General features: G+C 41.2%; 1 protein-coding gene across 4 annotated transcripts in view; it reads right to left on the reverse strand.

The window, feature by feature from the left end:
* glra1 (glycine receptor, alpha 1) overlaps window positions 1-6,870 on the reverse strand; it is a 119,015-nt gene extending 112,145 nt beyond the window's left edge. For all 4 annotated transcript variants that reach the window (XM_084952821.1, XM_084952812.1, XM_084952839.1 and 1 more), the window contains exon 1: window positions 5,600-6,870. In XM_084952821.1, the coding sequence (XP_084808947.1) occupies window positions 5,600-5,670 (71 nt within the window). In that variant the 5' untranslated portion in view covers window positions 5,671-6,870. The remainder of the gene's footprint in view (window positions 1-5,599) is intronic.
* Between the last annotated feature and the right edge of the window lie 12,075 nt (window positions 6,871-18,945).

The raw sequence follows: 18,945 nt of genomic DNA on the forward strand, positions 1-18,945 counted from the left end.
CCTGGCGGCTCTTTTTTACTTTTCATCCGTAAATAATCTGCTCTTTCACGTGATTCAGTTTATTTTGAAAAGTCTCAACAGGATCTTGAGCTTTATTGTGAAAGGTTTATGTGGAACATAAACAAGTGGACACGCGATGGTGTTACCGTCGTTGTTGCTAACGACAACACATAAAAACAGGCGCTTGTCCGTCCATAGTGTGGTTATATTAAATATAAGAGAAAGAGAGAACTTAATGAAGAAATTAATATAGCCACTACAGTGACCATCAAAACGATGAAAAAATGTTGCCGTAAACAGTTTATTTTGCGACACCACGAAAAAAACGATAGCGTAAAATGAAACGATAGACGTTTTTATATCGTCATCCGATATATATCGTTATATCGAACAGCCCTAGTAAGGTTGGATTTTTGATTTGCACTTTTTTTCTGCAGCAGAAATTAAAACATTTCTGGCAAACAGCCTATATGTAATGTTTCTCCTTCTTTTTTTTAACACAAGTTTTTAACATAATAGCATCAGTGGTGGGCATGGATACATGAACATCATGAATTTTAAATAATTAATTAACTGCAGCAAAGCAGTTTGAAATGAGTGAAATGCAGTCTGAAGTTCTTTAGTACTTTTGCTGGAATATTAGAAAATAAAATAGGTCCCAATGGTCTAAATGTATTTGCATCAGAATTTTAGTGAGAGTCAAAACTGCATCTAATTCACATTTATCAGGTTAAGTATCCACTTAAATGTACATTATATTCATGAACGGTGCATCTCGTCTTTTTCACTTCAAGTTCGACCTTGAACTTGAACCCAGGCAGACGTTCATTTTCTCTTCATGCTTTAAGTTCTTAGACAGAATCAGAATTTGTTATAGGAACTCGCAGGGAGGTCTGTAATGTGACTGTAAATACAGATGACAGCCGGCACTGAGTCACAACACTTACACAGCTAATGAAAGCCAGAACTAGACTGAAGTGAAATATCACTCCAGGTAACATGACATTCGTGCAAGTCATTCTGTCACGGCTTTGTTTTTCTGGCCATCTACGTGAAAGCTGACCTTTCATTTAATGAACAAACCACCGAGGTCAGTTTGTCCTCTTTAAAATGTCCCTCCTCTCCTAGTTTCCACTCTACCCCTTTAAAATACTTCAATTTAATATCAGTCTGACATCCGCTGCCTGAAATCACTTAAAAAAACCATCGATGACCTTCTCTAAATTGCCAGATTTCAACATCAATTTATTTCATGAACTGACAGAGTCAGATTTAATTTACTCTGAGACATGAAGGAGGTGAGCAGGTCGGAGTACGTCCCGCTCCCAAAGAGAAGAGATCCCAACATACGGCCGCCTCGTCAAGGCCAGCTCAAGGTTACCTTCAAGCAGCAGGTGACTGTTTCCACTCATGCTTAAATCCACTGCTCGGTGTTTCCATTTAAAAAAGATTTTTATTGAAAATAGAAATGTACAGAGGAAAAGGTCACTCTGCACATTTCATTCAGGATAGAGACTGAAGGCTGGCGCTTTTGTACATAATAACGACACGTGCAAGCACCCGCAAACAACGAAGGTGATCAGTCTGTGTTATCATAGGGAGGCAGATGTGCAGCTGATCAAAAAAATAAAGGGATGCAGTTTGTTTCTCTAAGAAGCTGAAAACCTGAAGGTGCTTTATTTGTTGCAGCAGTGATTCAGCAAATGAAGCCATAAAAAAACTGAGTGACCCTTCCTGCAAATCACCCCCGATGCTTGATTGGCTTTAAATAACTAAACTGTCAACAGAGAGGCATCTAATTCTCTTTTTCCTGCTCCAGCACACCTTTAAGATCACAAATAACTGTATAACTGCATCTGAAACCAAATATAAATAAATTTCCCTCGAGAAGACTTCATGACAAACTGTGCACATGTTCCAGTTTTAGGATGATTGGCTTCTCCTTTTGTAAAAATAAACACATCGATATGTGTGGACAGAGGACAGCCGTCCCCAGAGCTTCCTATAAGATTCTGCTGTTCCAACGACCTCCCACCTGGTAGAAAACCAATACGGCAGACATGTCGGCGGCTGTTTCGATGCCTGTCAATCACTGTGAGTGACTGATTGGCATTCCCTGCTGGTTTGTGCGTTGGCATTCTCTAAATGCAGCACTGACCCGTTTGATTAATCGTTCCTGCTCAAGCGGTCAATAGAAGCAGACGATGTGCCGCAGGACTGAAGAGCACGTGATGTTCGGCTCGTGCACTTTAAGTCTGTTCCAGCGATTCAGGCTCAGATACGGTGTGATCGTTCATGGGTAACGCACAGCAACATTGCTGGAGGTTCTGAGCTCATTTCCATACAGAAATCAAGAAATTAAAGGGAAATATATTTTTGTTATTGGGGTTAAATGATGGAGTGATGCTGATAGAAGAATAAAAATACAAGTATTTTTTGAGGGTTATATGTGAGAATATTGTTTATCAGTTTGTTGGCATTTTCTTTTCTGCTATTTAATATTAAGAACATACCCCGGGCATAAATCTCTTTGCTTGAATCCAAAATTTACAGCTCACTTCATGCAGTTTGTCCTAAAATGTGCTGCAAGAAATTATGAATGAGCTTTCAGCAGTAGCTCAGCATCTCTATGAGATTACTGTGATGACAGAATACGAACCTTAAATGATTTTGATAAACCTGTAACTCAAGAGACAGAATAACAGATGGAAATGTCAGCCTTACTGTGGACATTTACAGTATGTTGTACTTTTACTACATAAGCTATTTAAACTGCTACCTTTAAACTGCAGTTTCTCAAACGTCCAGCTGGGGCTCCAGCAGTCACTCAGTTCCATACATCTCTAATTCCTTCATAACAACTATGCACACACCATACATATACAAACAATAACTTACTAGTTTACATTATTTTTAAGGTTTGATTGACAGCTGTAGCCAATGAATAGGCTCTTTGACTCTGCTGTAGTATAAGTGAAGCATGACTTTATTACGAATGATAATGTTAATTAATAGGTATTTGTTCATGCGCTGCACCTGCACAGTTTATTAAAGCAATGAGATAACGAGCGTTGGCTGATAATGTAGCACTGCACCTTCTCATCCACAGTAGCAGTTCAATTAATGTGAATAATCTGAAGCTGCTCTGGATGAAGTATAGACTAATAGTATCATTTATTATTTTAAATATATCTTTTTTTTGCATGAATTTGCTCTTCATGTAGGAAACTTGGACAGCAAATGTTCCTGTGCACTTTAAACAGGCTGTTTATACTTTTATTTAAAATGTGTTTATTGATTGAGTCTTTAATCCTTTTAAAAATAAAAAATAAATTTTCTATCATAAATTTCGTGCCGACTGTCCACATTAATATCCGGGCTACGCTGTGTTGGTACTGACTGTCATTTCTAGAACCTTCCTAATATAAACAACGAATTGTTCATGAGATGAGGAATGACTGAATCTTAGACTGGACAAACCTTCACGGGTTTACAGTTGTAGCTGCTGTTGCCACTGATAAAGTAAAATAGTTTCTTCCAAAACATTTTAGTCCCGATTTTCTTAAAAACGTCAACTGATTAGATTTAAAAAAGGAGACTTTTTCAGGGAAAAAGGACATTATCTCAGATTTGAGCCTAATGCAAGATGAAACAGGTCGTGAGATGAACGTTTCCTGCAGGTCCAATCTAAATTCCTAGCTCTCCTCTGCTGCCTGTTTGATGAATACTACGAGTGTGGACAGAGCCAGTGAGTGAGCGAGAGATATGTGCAGGCATTAAATGTGTATTCATCAGGTCTGGCCCCAGCCATTGACGGGCTAATCAATGTTTAGTAATGAGGCTGAATGTGGAATGAGGTGTGTGTGAGTGTGTGTGTGTGTGTGTGTGTGTGTGTGTGTGTGTGTGTGTGTGGGGGGGGGGGGTCTGGGTCAGGATGGAGGAAAGAGATATCAATTAAGCAGGGAACTGCAGAGTCCAGGCGTGAGGAGCTGAGACGGCAATATCCCAACTCTGCTTCATTAACTAAACAGTGTGCACTGAATGCAAAATTCCTGCAGCCCCCTCCTACAAAAGCACGATGTCCCTCACGGTAAATGGCCGCCTTATTCACTGGAAAGTAGTCACTGCAGCAGGTAGAAAAACACTAGTGATACTCGACATAATGAAATCCTGGCGACGTGCAGGGAAATGAGATCCACGTGTGATGCAATAAAACGAAACGTGCAGGAACCTGCAGGCTGGGAACGCGCACAGGACCCAAACACGTTAGCAAATAATATTGAGAGATAATATTATAATATGCATTCAGCATAAATTGGAAGAAACAGCTAGTAACTATAAATAGGCTCCTTTTCAGTTTCCAACATGCTGCACAGAATCAGAAAGCCGGCTCGTTTAACTGTGACATTGGAAAGTAGAGTGCAGTTTGAAGCACTTCTTATGTTTTCCAGCAGTTAAGGCGCTTCATACTTCTGCTCTGCACAACTGTCTACAGAAACTACTGTATCATCTACGGGATTTGGAGAATGAATATCTAGTTGCATTGAATAAGACTTGAAACCAGCCGCTGAGACCATTTTTACTGAGTTCACAGAGCAGTGAGACTTCTATACAATTGGACTCATCTTGGCAACCTAAAAAAAAAATCTGTGTTGGTCATCTGGTCAACAATACTTCCAAAGCAGTAATTCAAATAATAATGATTATATAATGGAGGGTGAAGACTGGTTTGAAGTTTTTCAGCCCCGGTAAAACTGTTCAATCTAAAAAAAACCCCATCTGAGCATCGTCACCTCCATGTCATCAGCTGACAGAGTGTCATCATCTGCATCACCAAAACAATGGCTGCCACTTCCTGTTCTGGTCAGGTACAGGATCATTTAGCAGGTTTGTGAAAGGGGGACAATGACAAACAGGGAGCCGGCCTGGAGATGACCTGGAGATCTACATGAAAAAATATGTTTGCATTGAATGGCTGACAAAGTACTGTCTCTGAATATGTTTTATCCCATCAACAGAAACCGTGTGCCTGCATTTTTCCTCTTTGGCTGTATTATGTACAAGGAGCTCGATTACTGGATGTCTGCTAATGAAAGAAGAAAACTCACAATAAGCGATTGTCTTATTGAACCAGTGAGACAAATGGGAATGTGGATTTCCAGGATACAAGGCTGCTCCGAGCCGTTTGAGGTATTCACAAACCTCACCATGTCCCCTCCACATACTGTCTGCTATGAGCAACACCTGCTTTAACATGACTGTCAGAGAGCACGTGACTCCCGACGGGCTCCTTTTCCCCAAACATGACCGCTGACACCATAAACACACATCGCCCGCTAGTGGTCGCTGTTTCCTCTTTTACAGTCCTGTCTGGATTCACTGCAACTTAATTCAACTTCCTTTACATGCTCACGAGCAATGAGACACGCAACCCAAACACAACTTTCATAAGTTTGCACATGAACGCCCCCCTCCCCCCGCCCAACAGTAGGGCTGCAAAGCAATAAAAATGCAAATTCATATTTTCCATTTTCTGAAAAGCAATGACACACACGTCGTTATTTTGCACTCATGAAGTCCATTTCATGCTTCTGCTTACCTGAAAAACACAACCGTTTGCCACAAATAGATCCCCAGCACGTTTAGTCGGCACATTTTTGCCAGTCTCATTTTGTTTAGAGGGGAGGGGGAGTGTGTGGAGGTGGTGGGAAGGGGAGGAGGGGGGTCACGCTCTGGAGAGGATGAAGTCCCCTCCAAAAAAAAAAAAGGACCAAAAAAAGCCTTTAGTGGAAGAAGAGAAGGAGGAAGATGAGGGTGAGAGGGGAGGGGGGGTCGCGGTTCTGGTTTATGACCTCCAAGGTGAACCGAAAATGTTCCACCTTTTGTGTGTGTGTGTGTCTCTGTGTGTGTGTCTCTGTGTGTGGGGGTTTCAGATCCCGGAGTCGCCGGTGCCGAGCCGCGGGATGCTCATGACCTCAGTCTCCATGAAATCATGCTGATGTCCGCTCTCACGCCTCCACGCAGGAGGGTTTTTTGGGGGGAACAATCCACTAAATCCGCCAGGAGACTGTGTTCAGGACCACGGACAGAGGCGGGCAGCGGGTACAGAGCTCGTCCGGGTTCTGGTTCGGGAGGGGAGGGAAAAGGGGGAAGAATAGGGGGGAGAGGAGGGGGTGGGTGAGGGTCTCGAGACGAGATCACGGGATCCTGTCAACTGAGCCACAGTTACATCCAATCACTCTAAAGTCCAGCGCGTGCGGTCCGCGGCGCCGACAGCGGGAACGAAACACATCCCCTCCGGTTCCTTCAGCTGTGGGTCTGCGGGAGGCTTGCGCTCTCAGGAGGGCTCGAGAAGAGTGCACGTGCGCTTTATATTCCCCAAATCCAGCGCGAGGACAGAGCCGCAGCTTTCGTTACCCACATCCTACACACGTCCCGAACCCGTACGGGGCTGCTGCTCGGAGAGGGGGGGTCTGCAGGTGGAGCAGGTGTGCCTCCTCTTCTCCCTCTCCTCCTCCTCCTCCTGCTGCTCGGCGGCGGCTCCCCGGGGTGAGCAGTAGTAGTAGCGGTCTCTGCAGCAGTCCGGCTCGGCTGCTCCCATTGTCCGCTGCCGCTCAACTTGGAGACTCACCGGCGGCCGCCGCTGCGCTCCCGCCCCAGTACCAGCACCGGAACACCAGCTCCGCTAAACCGAGAGAAAGAACAAAAAGCAATCCCGTCGGAGTGTCGTTAACGTGCTCGCCGACTCGTGTGGACCCGTTCCATGGCGGAAGAGAGCGCGCACACACGTGCACGGAGGTGAAACACGGAGGCGGACACAGCCCCGTGCGCTCCGGTCTGCTTTCTTGCTGCAGTCATTTACCAAACTCCGAAAAAGCCCCTCACCGCGCACGGACACGCCCACAGCTTGCCCCATTGGGCTGCGCGGGGCTGAAGGACGCCGATGATTGGCTGGGGGAGGTGTCACTAGCTGGGTATGAGCTTCTGCCCCTCATACGCGGATACTCTGAGGAAATATCAGCGAACTTACTAAAGACTGAGCGCGCAGACCTTTAATATTCGTAAAAGTGATAAATCACGTGTCTGTGATCTGAGTTACGGGAAGGGAGAGGAGCCCTCACTAAAACACACCGAGCTGCTCCTGCTGAACTGAGGGAGTAGCTCAAAAGGTCACACTGTCTGATTTCACAAATCAATGAAGCAAATCTGTGAGCAGAAGAGATCAAAGTTTTAATCTGATTCATTTTTATGTTCTTATCATGATCGAAGGGCCTTCACAGTGCATCCGTTTCACTGTTTAAAAGGATTAACTTTCCTCTCCCCAAGCCTGGTTCTGCCAGAGGTTTTTTTCCTGTTAAAGGAGAGTTTTTCCTTCCCACTGTCGCCAAAGTGCTTGCTCATAGGGGGTATGTATGTATTATTGTAGGGTCTACCTTACAATATAAACCCTGAGGTGACTATTGTTGTGATTTGGTGCTGTATAAATAAAATTGAATTGAATGGAGTCATGTCTGAATATGACTTATTAACACTTTGGTACCAAATACATGTCTTTGTTTAGTGTTTCTTTATTTGTCATAAAGTGCTGCAGCTTTGGTGAACTCCTCTTCACTCCTTTAGATGAAATTGATCCTGTGACGTAGCTTTGATGCAACTCGAGATGAAATTGGAGAGATTTGAAGTTTGGAGGTGCACGAGGAGGCAACTGTGAAGGGGCATCGTGGGATCATCTTTTTTATGGGCTGACTGTAATATGTGTTCCTTTTTTCTTTTTCTAAGGTGGTTATTCACTTATGTCTGCTTTCATTCAGATACCAGGAGGACCAAACAAAGATTTTGAGGCTTTGTAGACGATCCCCTTTATATGAAGCCTTGAGTAAGATGCCACCAAATTAGAATTTAATACCTATAAATGAGCTGCAGGGACTCAGTCCCAGCCAGTTGTTGACCCTCAAAACATCTTCAGATGCTAATGGAAAGCTTCCAAACGTAGCTTTCTTCCTGCCTCAGAGAAAACCGCAGTCAGAATACACAACAAGTTTATTTTTAGAGGACTGCACGCAAGCCTGTCTGCCTGTATACACCAAATTCCTACACAAATGGGATGCAATGAATTCCACTTAGGGTTAGTAAATTAACAGTTATTATTATTATTATTATTATTATTGTTGTTGTTGTTGTTGTTATTGTTATTATTATTATTATTAGTAGTAGGATTATTATTATTAGTATTATTATTATTCAACCACTCAAATACTGCTTGTAGCGAGTCTTCATTAGCAGCAGGTTGTTTACCACCTGTGATTTTTATGACATGGTGCATCTCATGGTATTGGCACTTTGTTTTACATAAGAATTATTATAAATTAGAGGCTTTTTCAGAATGATCTTATAATTTACCAGCAGAGAGAGTGCAGGCCTGCCTGGGTGGTCATACAGTCAGTAAGATACTCTGAAGTGCAGTGTAATACTGTAATGTTGTCACTCCAAAAACGTATTCTGTGATTTTAGAGTAACGCGCACACACACACACACACACACACACACACACACACACACACACACACACACACACACACACACACACACACACACACAGTCTCTCTCCTCAGGACCATTTTGTCCGAAGTGTCCGCTGGAACGTGACTGTGATTCTAATGTCTGCAGGCACTGAAGGAATCACAAGGCTTAGTGATACTGTGACTGAAGAGCAGACACACACACACACACACACACACACACACACACACACACACACACACACACACACACACACACACACACACACACACACACATACACACATACACACACACACACAGACAAGAATATGATGTCTTCATTAGTGTAAAGGGAAAATTGCTCGGTCTGCAGGGCTCCTACCTCAGGCTCATTTCTGACTAAATAAAGGAAACAGACAGATAGACGGATGTGTCGCACAGGTTGGAACACAGGACTTTGTACTAAATATGAGTATGAATGATGTATACAGCAAACAAAGCTCAGACTCACACTGAGTGTGCTGAGATGTGAAACATGAGTCTGACAGAATTATGCAGAGATTATAGCAAAGATCAGCTGGTCTTCATTTACTGCCAATTGTCTCATTATCAATGCAATGATTGTGGCAATATTTACTACTTGTTTTTGATGTTTTATTCTCGCCTTCAGTTGGTGTCACCTCATTTAGTCTGCACAGGGTCTTTTATTTTGAATTTTCTGTGTCTGACTTCCTGTTGATCTCATCTGTTCTGTGTCATGTGCCTTCTATAAAAACTGAAGCTATAGCAGTAATAATACTGCTGCTTTAAGTTAAGCAGAGAGGAGAGCTACTTGCGGGCACTCCTAAAATGTGCTGCGGCACATCAGGTGGAATCAAGTGTGGTCTTGACTGGAGGAGACCACAAATAGAATTTCTTCATGTAGGTTTGTTTGTTTTTATTGTCCATACTGTAGATTTTCTGCAGAACATCTTTGGGCTTCACTTCAGTACAGTTTTCCTTTTATAATTCAGCAGTATGTGGAATGCAAAGGAAGCATGATGAATATTTAAACCATTACACAGCCATTATAGCTCTTTATGTAAATGTGGAGTAAAGTGCTGACCCGTCCCTGCAGAAGATGGCTCACAGCTGTGCTGGTGGAAGGTTGGAGGTTTAAATCCCTCACTGATGAACTCTTAATAAAGAGTTAATCAACTCTTCAAACATTTAACCTCAGGAGCCAAAGTCTCCCAGCACAGATCTCCGAGCAGTGTTTGCTCAGTCGCAGCCAAAATTTACAACTATTTCTGACTGGCTCAAGGAAATTTGATTTCATTTGCATTTGTTTTAAACTGAATATAAATGATTGTTCTTCTGTGCACGGCTGCTCCTGCAGTAGAACATGTTTTCCTCTCCTCTGACTCCCTCTGTCATGCCAGTCGCCTGATGGTTGTGTTTCACTACATCTTAAGTATTTACATACTTAGCGTGTTGTCATTCATGGGTGTCAAGTACTGCTATTTCACCTGCTGCCTGCCTTTCACAGATAAGGCCAAGTTATCCTTTGGTTGTGGCAGTAGCGAGATGGTTCTCACTTTGTAACCAGCGACATAAAGAACCCTCTGGTGCCATGATTAAACACACAGTTCGCATAATTGTCCAGCATGCAGGGCTGATGATGTGCAGTAGACTGCAAAACCAACCACAAACAGGAGAGTAAAAAGTGAATCAAAAAAAGCAAAAAAGGTCCTAAAATTGACAGAAGACTAAAAAAAACTTGTGATATATATTCCAACACTGAAGCCCATCTTGTGTGTATCTCTGCAACAGCACTTCTGACAAAACAGCAGAATTTGATCCCCTGAGATAAGAACTCACCGCTAGAACCGAGACATCCTTTAGTGCAACAGAAAACCTCCCAATTTAAAGAGACTGGATATAATTTGGCCTGTCAAACTTCAGCACCTGGTTAGAAGGAGCCGGTGTTCAGTGTTGGCAGGTGAAGTTACTGCAGGAAAAACAAGAAGTCTCCTGATTCAAAGGCCATAGTGGCAAAGGTTCACGGTTGAGTCGTATTTTTGAAGTCCAGGAGTTGTTCTGATTCACTGAGAAATGTGAAGAGTCTGACAGCAGCAGCCCAAGAACAGCTGTACTCTACAAGGTACAATATGCTATACTTTGATATTTGCTGATATTTGATATTTGCTGTGAGTTCACTGTGCTCTTTTACCATCCACAAAGGCCTTCATTTAGCACATTAACTGTTTCTGCTGCAAGCTGAACAGGTGCGCTGAGTGAGGCTGATGTTCAGCAGCAGGACGGATCAATAGCTCCAGTTTCCCTCTAAAAGTTTTTAACAAAAGATAATCCAAGTAGAGCCCTTAGGTCTGCAGATAAGTTGTTTCTGACTATCCCCAGAAAAACAGGGGTGACCGAGCTTTTGCGATCGCTGCACCCAAACTCTGGAACAGTCTGCCCCTTCACATTAGGTCATTGCCAACACTCGACATTTTTAAAACCCGATTGAAAACACATTTGTAGTCTCTAGCTTTCAATTATGACTAGTCTTTTATAGTAATTACTATGTATGTTTACTATTTTATCTCTACTATGTGCAGCACTTTGGCTCAACCCGTGTTGTTTTTAAATGTGCTTATAAATAAATTTTGATTTTGATTGTTTTTTTTTATTTGAAGCATCGTAACATTTATACTTTACTAAAGGTCATTATGCCATTCAGGCAGCCTTCGCAGGGAGACTTTTAGAAAGGTTGAAACTCAAGGATTCTTGATATCAGAGCAGATATTCAATGACAACAGCCGGTGTCACAGGACGAGTGGAGGATACAGTGAAGATACACAAAATGACCCAATGGGAAACAGATTTCTCTACACTTATAGTAAAAATGTTCCAAAAACTCGAGTTAGGATTTAACATCACAGTATTAGACCTCCATGAGAGCATGTGTCCAAACCTGCGCCTACATCTGTCAGATTCTAATGCACAAAAACGAACAAAAAAAACATGTTGTGCAGTGTTTCTCCCCATTATTTCATCATTTTCAACACCAACTTTCTATCTTTGTATCGCCATAAATTGTTTTAGCTTCAGAACTAAACTTTGCCCAGAAAGTCTTATATTTCATTTTTCAATCATCTCTGAAGAAGTTGGACTGAAATCCAGTGCACAAACAGCAGCTCAGCAAACCATGTATCAGTGCAATGGGAAAAGGTAGAAAAGGAGTTCTTAAAAATATCACTTTGCAAATGTTTTATTGCATGCATCTCATTTTTTCAGAAGTCAGAAGCTGCACACTCCATCACCATGAATGAGGTTGCATATGTTACCAGTGACCATTTTTATTGAAGTTAAATATTAGGTTAAGTATTAAAATTACTGATACCTGTGTCCTGTTGTGCAGCTTTAGGTTCCTTGTGTCATTCATGCTTTTTTGCCTTCCTCTTGGCTGAATTTACTTGTGTCTGATTGTCCCCATCACCGTGCGTTGATGTACGTCAGCATTAGTCTCAGTCTCAGAGTCTCAGAGTGGAAGACGCTCAGGTGTTGGAGAGAGGACTCTGTAACTCTTTCCTCCATAAAGATGACATTTTCTGATGTTAATGATGACCTTTGATATCTTAGCATATATCAGTAAAGATTTGGTTTTAGTTTCTGGGCTTTTCCAAAGGTATCTGCACAGGTGTAGACCACCTTTGCTAACCTCTGATGCAAACCCAGGCATTTTGTCCTACAAACAGGCCTAAAATATGACAGAAACCATTCAGTTCAGAAAAGTGCTTCAATAGTTTCTCCCAGTAGGCGTTCAGGGGTAAAAAATTAAATAACTTCTGGTTTGGATTCAGAAGTTGTTCTTTTTGCCTGTCAGTGATTAAGAACTAGTCCAATATCTGCCACACTGCTTCAGATTTATTTCAGTGGCCCTAAATATGAAACATGCCACAACCACCATAAAATAATGCGGCTTTGACAAAGCTATTTATGACCCAGCGGAGCCACAGGTAATTTTTAATTGGCATGATTTTAAAATGAGGCTCTGAGGCAAAGATGTTTCATTCTGTGTAGTGTCTGCTGCCTAGACTCCTCACGTCTAAGCTCCTCCCTCCAGAGGACGTGAGGAGGAGACACAAGGAGAGGAGAGGACATGAGGTTGAGCAGTTTGAGAAGTGTGAAGGGAAGCAGTGAACTAACCTCATTGCATAGGTACTTTATTTTGACGGCACTTCTTCTACCATGTAACCCACAAAAGCTTGGTAGCTTCCCACAGTGTGACAGGTTTATCCACTCACCATCAGCTCACCGTTGCAACATCATTCTTGTGTTTAGCTCTCCAGTTCTTCTTTATATTTAAAGTAGAGATTACACAGAAGCCATCCTGCTAGGTGAGAGGAGGCAGTTTGGGAAATGGGAATGTTTGAATCATCTCTTTGAATTGACCTTGTATTCAGTGTGCCATAAAGATCCTTTCAGAGATGAGGTCCAGCTGGATGGTTAGCATACAAACTAAGTCAACATTGATTTATTTTATCCATGACAATGATCTTTCTTTAACTTGGTTAATTGCTGCTCTTTTGTGCAACTGATCTTGTCCTCAGATCTTAGGGCATGTTTCCATTTACATTTTTATCCTTAAAATACATTACAAAATAAAAGACTGCAGTGAAAGTAATCACCTACATTGCATCATTTCCATATAAAATGAGAATATTTGATTTGTATTTATGAGATGCATATCTTGGGCCAGTCAACAAAGTCACATTGGACAAGGCAGAAACTTTAAGAGGGGACATACAGCATATTAGATCAAAAACAGAATAAATAAGAAAAGGGGGGGGAAACAGTTGTTGACGCTGACTGTCAATCCTTTAGAGAACGCCGTTGGCCTCAAACTCAGGATAGTGCGTTCATCAAACATGGGCTGGTCACAACCTGCACACTGGATCTCATTAAACACTTTTGTAACTGCAGAATCAGAATACTTTAATTATCCCTAAGGAAATTAAGTGGTTACAGTTGCTCCAAGACAGTAACAGACTAGACTAATTAAATAATACGATAAATATATTAAATATATAAATATCAAGAATATCACGGAGGTGAAATATATATGATTGGCATTTAACTCTAACCCTTGAAACTTTGTCATTTGTTATTTTACTCTAGAGCATGTGCAACAGGTGTGACTACTGCAGTGTGTACAGTGTATCAGATGGAGAGATGCAGAGAGAGTTCTAACCTGCTGAACCTTCATCATTTTCCAACCAAAATGATCTTAACCAGCAAAAGAAGACTAAAACCATTCTTTTCGTTTGAAACACGTTGTCATGAATTCTTCCTTCTTTTGCTGTCTTGCCTCCAAAACTTAAATCCACAAGGATAACAACTCCAACTCCATGTCCCTGCTTGCTTTGAGAGCAGTTTCCCATCAAAAGAATAAATTAAAAAAATCACAGTTTTCTGTCTCATTTGCTTGTTTCGTCTGCCGTGGTGTACAGTGTTGTTCTCCGCTTTATTTATCTAAGAACTTTCAACCTGCACAGATGGTGCCAAAAAGTGGCAAACTGCAGAACACATATGTCTTTACTGGAAACTCTGTAACTTTGTTCTGTTTCTGGTGCAGCCGATCTTCGCACCAGTAATGTCCAAATGTTGATTCATGGTTTTCTGGAGTTTCTGGTCTACTGCAGAACTGCAGAAGGGGTCAAAGGCAATAAAATAGAAATAAAATATGTTCCATCGCCAGTTACTTGGATACGATGACATCTGCTGTGATGCTCAGAGAGGCTCACAAGTATTAGCTTTGTGATATCAAGATGGTTTACACAGAATTTAATTTACAAAGAAATATTAAATTCATTTGATTTAGTTTTAGTTTTGATGGAATATTCATTGTATTCATTGTGTTTACATTGTATGTAAAAGCAAAATGTGACAAACTATAATGGAAACCACTTTTTTTTAAATCAGTGATGATGTACATGAATCATGTGACTTTAACATCCACAGCGGGAGGACATGGGGGAAAAAAAACTGCACGAGATGAAGTCATTATCCTCTAATGGTCCAGTATATGGTTTTAGCCTCATCCACTACATCTCATGAGTGCTTGATCGGTCTGGGATGTGGGGAGGCTGGAGGTCTGGGTCTTTTCTTGAGTTGCTCTTTACATCATGGGGGGGGGGGGGGGGGGGGGGGGGGGGGGTTACTGCCCCAATGCCTGGATCAAAAAGCAATGTATTATAATTACAATTTAATTATTTTTATTCACTTTTTCTGTCAGTGGTTTTAATGTTGTGGCTGATTGGTGTACATAATTTCAATCATGTTTTCTCATTTTATATAATTTTTCACAGTTTGGGGTTTGACTGGTTTGCTCCTAATGAAGTCATCTTGCTGTGCTTTTTTATTATAAAATGATTTAATGGCACCCAGCTGGAAAATTGTAGTGTCAACAACTGCTAACTTCAACAAGTTGGCTCCTAATATTTCCATAACAGTAGTTGATGGAAATGTGCATTCAATTTATTTTGCCAATTTTCTCAATTCATTACATTTGGATGGGAACTTAAATATGGATGAAATAAAACAACAAGGATAAACAACAACATTCCCAGAAGAAATTTTGTCCTCTGTAAAGAAAACTACAGCAATGACCCTGCTAAATGCAAGAAGGATAGCGGGAAGACAGATGTGAGCTCTCACAACCTCAAACTGTGGAGGAAGCAAGTTCAAGCGTCTGGACATCTTTAGGTTGCTTGAAGATGTTTCACCTCTCATCCGAGAAGCTTCTTCAGTTCTAGGGTCAAATGGTGGAGAGTCCCAGACTTAAGTCCTGTGGGAGTGTCCCCCCAAGAGGGACAATAGACCCTCTAATGATCCTCTACCTAATCACATGAGCCAAGGTGTGAAAATGGATGTAAGTCACAATCAGCCAAGGTTTTGGGTGAACCCACTGTGAAACCTAGCCCCACCCTAATCATGTGATTTCCGGAGGTCAGATGGCCCAGGATGTGAGTGGGCGTTAAGGCATCTGGGAAGGGATCTCAGAATTGGATTATAGATGGCAGACAGTTGGTGTCGTAAGCCACCACCTCTGTTCAAAGATGGTCGTTCACAGTGGACATAGATGGCTTCTTTCACTCCTCTTTCAAACCATCTGTCTTCTCTGTCCAAAATGTGAACATTGGCATCCTCGAAAGAGTGACCTTTGTCTTTAAATGGAGATGGACAGCCGAGTCTTGTCCTGTCGAGGTGGCTCTTCTATGTTGTGCCATGCTTTATGAAGTGGCTGTTTCCCCAAACCTCTCCAATGTAGAGGTTTGGGCATTCCTCACTACACTGTACAGCATAAACTACATTGTTAAGTTTGTGTTAACAACTTTTTTAAGCAGTCTTGTAGGAATGGGGTCTAAAAGACACATTCATGGTTTGGAGGAACTAATTACTGAAGTTAATTTAGAAAGATCATCAATACAATGTGCAATAACTTATAATGAACATTTTCTGCATGTATTTAGAGACAGGTTGAAATTTCACACCTTTTGACAGGAAGTATGTGCATTAAACTTTCAGGGCTGAAACAAAAACACATTTAAGCTCCATTAGAAACTGTAACCACATCAGTTTTTAACCCAGAAAGAAAATTATTTAGAAACAAATGGAAGATCAGCCTGGTATCAAAATGTAAAAAGCAAAAAGGAGACGTTTTATAAGCTCTAACTAGTTTTGAGCAGTCACCTCTGCCACTTCTGCTACAGGGTGATCAAAGAAAATGCAGTTTTTAAGTTTTCTCCAGCAAATGATCAGAAAATCAACTTGTTTATGTTCGTCCATATCATACACATTAATTAAATACAACAGGTCAAGTTCAAGCTTTCAATGCAAATGGTAATAAAGTTAGTAATTAAGATTAACAGGAAGTTACAAAACAAAAGTGATTGGACTGCACTGAGTAGAACACCAATAGCATGTCTATTAATGGTAGAAGATGTTATAGATGATGTGGAATTGATCTGGGAAAAATGTGTCATTAATTAAAAAATGTTCAATATCTTCATTAAACAGAAAAAGGTATTGTACAAAAACAAATCATAAATTAAAAAAAATTCATCCAGTATAAAATTATTTCAGGCTTATGTTTGACTGTTTCATCATGAAACAAAGTTTTATTTATTTACAGCTTGCAAACAGGTTTTAAAGCCATGGAGTTCTTCTTCCTTTTATATCTGAGATATCTTTCCGTTGCATATTTTTATGGAGAGTAAATAAAGAAAACACAGGCTGAGAGCTTCTGAGGGGTAACGTACTTCTCTTTAATGAGAGATAATGAAAAAATAGTCATGCAGAGATATTTTATCTGGCAGGGTGCAGTGTTCGCTTTGCAGCTCTCTCTCTCTCTCTCTCTCTCTCTCTCTCTCTCTCTCACACACACACACACACACACACACACACACACACACACACACACACACACACACACACACACACACACACACACACCAGTTCTGAACAGCCTGTGGTGAATACACTGAAAAGCCTGCAGCTGTGGATGCAACAGAAGACATCACAGGACTCAGCAGACTTACATCATGGCCAGCGTGCCTGCATTACCTCCACAACTCAGCACGTCCTTCCCCAACTTTTGTTTTCATGTTTGAGGTTCACCTTAAAGTTTCTCCAGCTGTTGGTGATGTGGGTGGGTGTGCACCACGAGCACACCCACAGACAGAAAGGAAATTATTGATAAAGGAGAAGAGCAAGAAGAGAGAAATGAGGCAAAACCTTTTTTAAAATGAACATCAAACCATAGATCTCTATATTATTTTTAGTTTTGACTCACTATACGATGTCAAGCTTTTCAGGGGGAGACAGTCTTATCAGGGTGTAAGAACTCGTGAAAATCTCTGCTGTTTATTTTTCCTTTCTGATAACAGAGGCTAACCATGACTGAAAGGTGAGGTGGAGTCCACAACAACAAAACACTGTTAGTGCTTTAAAGAGCAACATGTGCTCATTCCTCTTAATTACTCATAGTAAATCAGGCAACGAGGTGGCAGAGATGTCTGGATCATAACTCCAGGTAAGTTTGGTGGCTCAAAGCATTGCTTCCGTCGATCAGAAGATGACAGAACAGTGGATGAAGCCGACTGAATGAGGGCTAAATATTTTCAAAGCTAGAACAGAAAACAGTTTTTCCTTTGATTGGAAAAGAAGTCCACAGCTTTGTGACTTATTAAAAAGTCTCTAATCGAGTTCTGGACAATTATCAGACAAATTTTGATAAATGTAGGCCGTATGAAAGTGTGTGGATGTAGTTCCTGTGCTCTCCTCCTGTGTCTCGCTCCCTCATTATTCCTCTGTGTATTTAAGCCCTGTCTTTCTCTGTTTGTTGTGTTTCGTCCATGTTCCTCGTCTCAGGCGTCCATATCCCATGTTCCACGTCTCCTCTCAGATTCCTTTGTATTACTTTCTGCAGACGTGACACCTTTGTTTACTACAGCAGTATTTCTTTATCATATAGTAAAACTAAAGTGTACTGCTCAAGTGCCACTTTTCTTCGATTGAAATATTTAGATATGGCCCACACTCTAAAACAAGTTTAAATTGCCTGCCCCAAACCTTTTCTAAATTAAGATTACTCTACATTTCTAATGAAAAACAAACATTCAAAATATGTTTTAATCTATTTTATATAACAACTTTGGTGCAACACAGCAGGCCTGAAGTTTAAGTTAATTTCAATCAGTTTTATTCATATAGCACCAAACGCTCACCTCAAGGTGCTTCGTACTCTAATGATAGACTTTGGATTTGCCAAATTTGTTTAATAATGTTTTCTCATTATGTTAATAAAAAAATGTTGTAATTTTATTTGATGAGAATTCTATAAATTTCATCTTTTTTATAGATGTTGCCGTCTTAAAGCATTTTACACAGTAAAGTGATGACTGTATGGTATCACGGAAAGAACCCCAGCGATTCCCTCGTGCAAGCATTTAGCAACAGCAGGGAGAAAAATTCCTTTTTAACAAGAAGAAACATCCAACAGAACTGCCTCAGGGCGGGTGGGTCATCTGTCTTGATCCCCAAGATCACAAAAGAGAGCAGAGAGAGAAAATGCGAGCGGGAACAAACAGACACAGGTCAGCACAGCAGCAACCACAGATCAGAAACAGGCAGCTCACAGAACCTGCAGAAATGTGAAGGGAAACAACACTGAGACAGTTACTGGCATGCAAGAGCTGCACATGAATGCATGAAGAGTGTAAGAGAGGGGATTAGAGGAGAGGTGCTTAGAGCATGGCGATGGGTCCAGCAGCAGCCCGAGGCCTACAAAAGCACAACTAAAAGATGATTAAAGGTCATCAGAGCCAACCCTGAGCTTTATCAGAAAACCAGAGTTCTCAGCTTAAGCTTAACAGCAGAGAGACACTTGGAAGTCACA

The sequence above is a fragment of the Perissodus microlepis genome, chromosome 2 (genome assembly GCF_051167445.1).
Source record: "Perissodus microlepis isolate ML-2025 ecotype Zambia chromosome 2, ASM5116744v1, whole genome shotgun sequence".
Lineage (NCBI taxonomy): Eukaryota > Metazoa > Chordata > Actinopteri > Cichliformes > Cichlidae > Perissodus > Perissodus microlepis.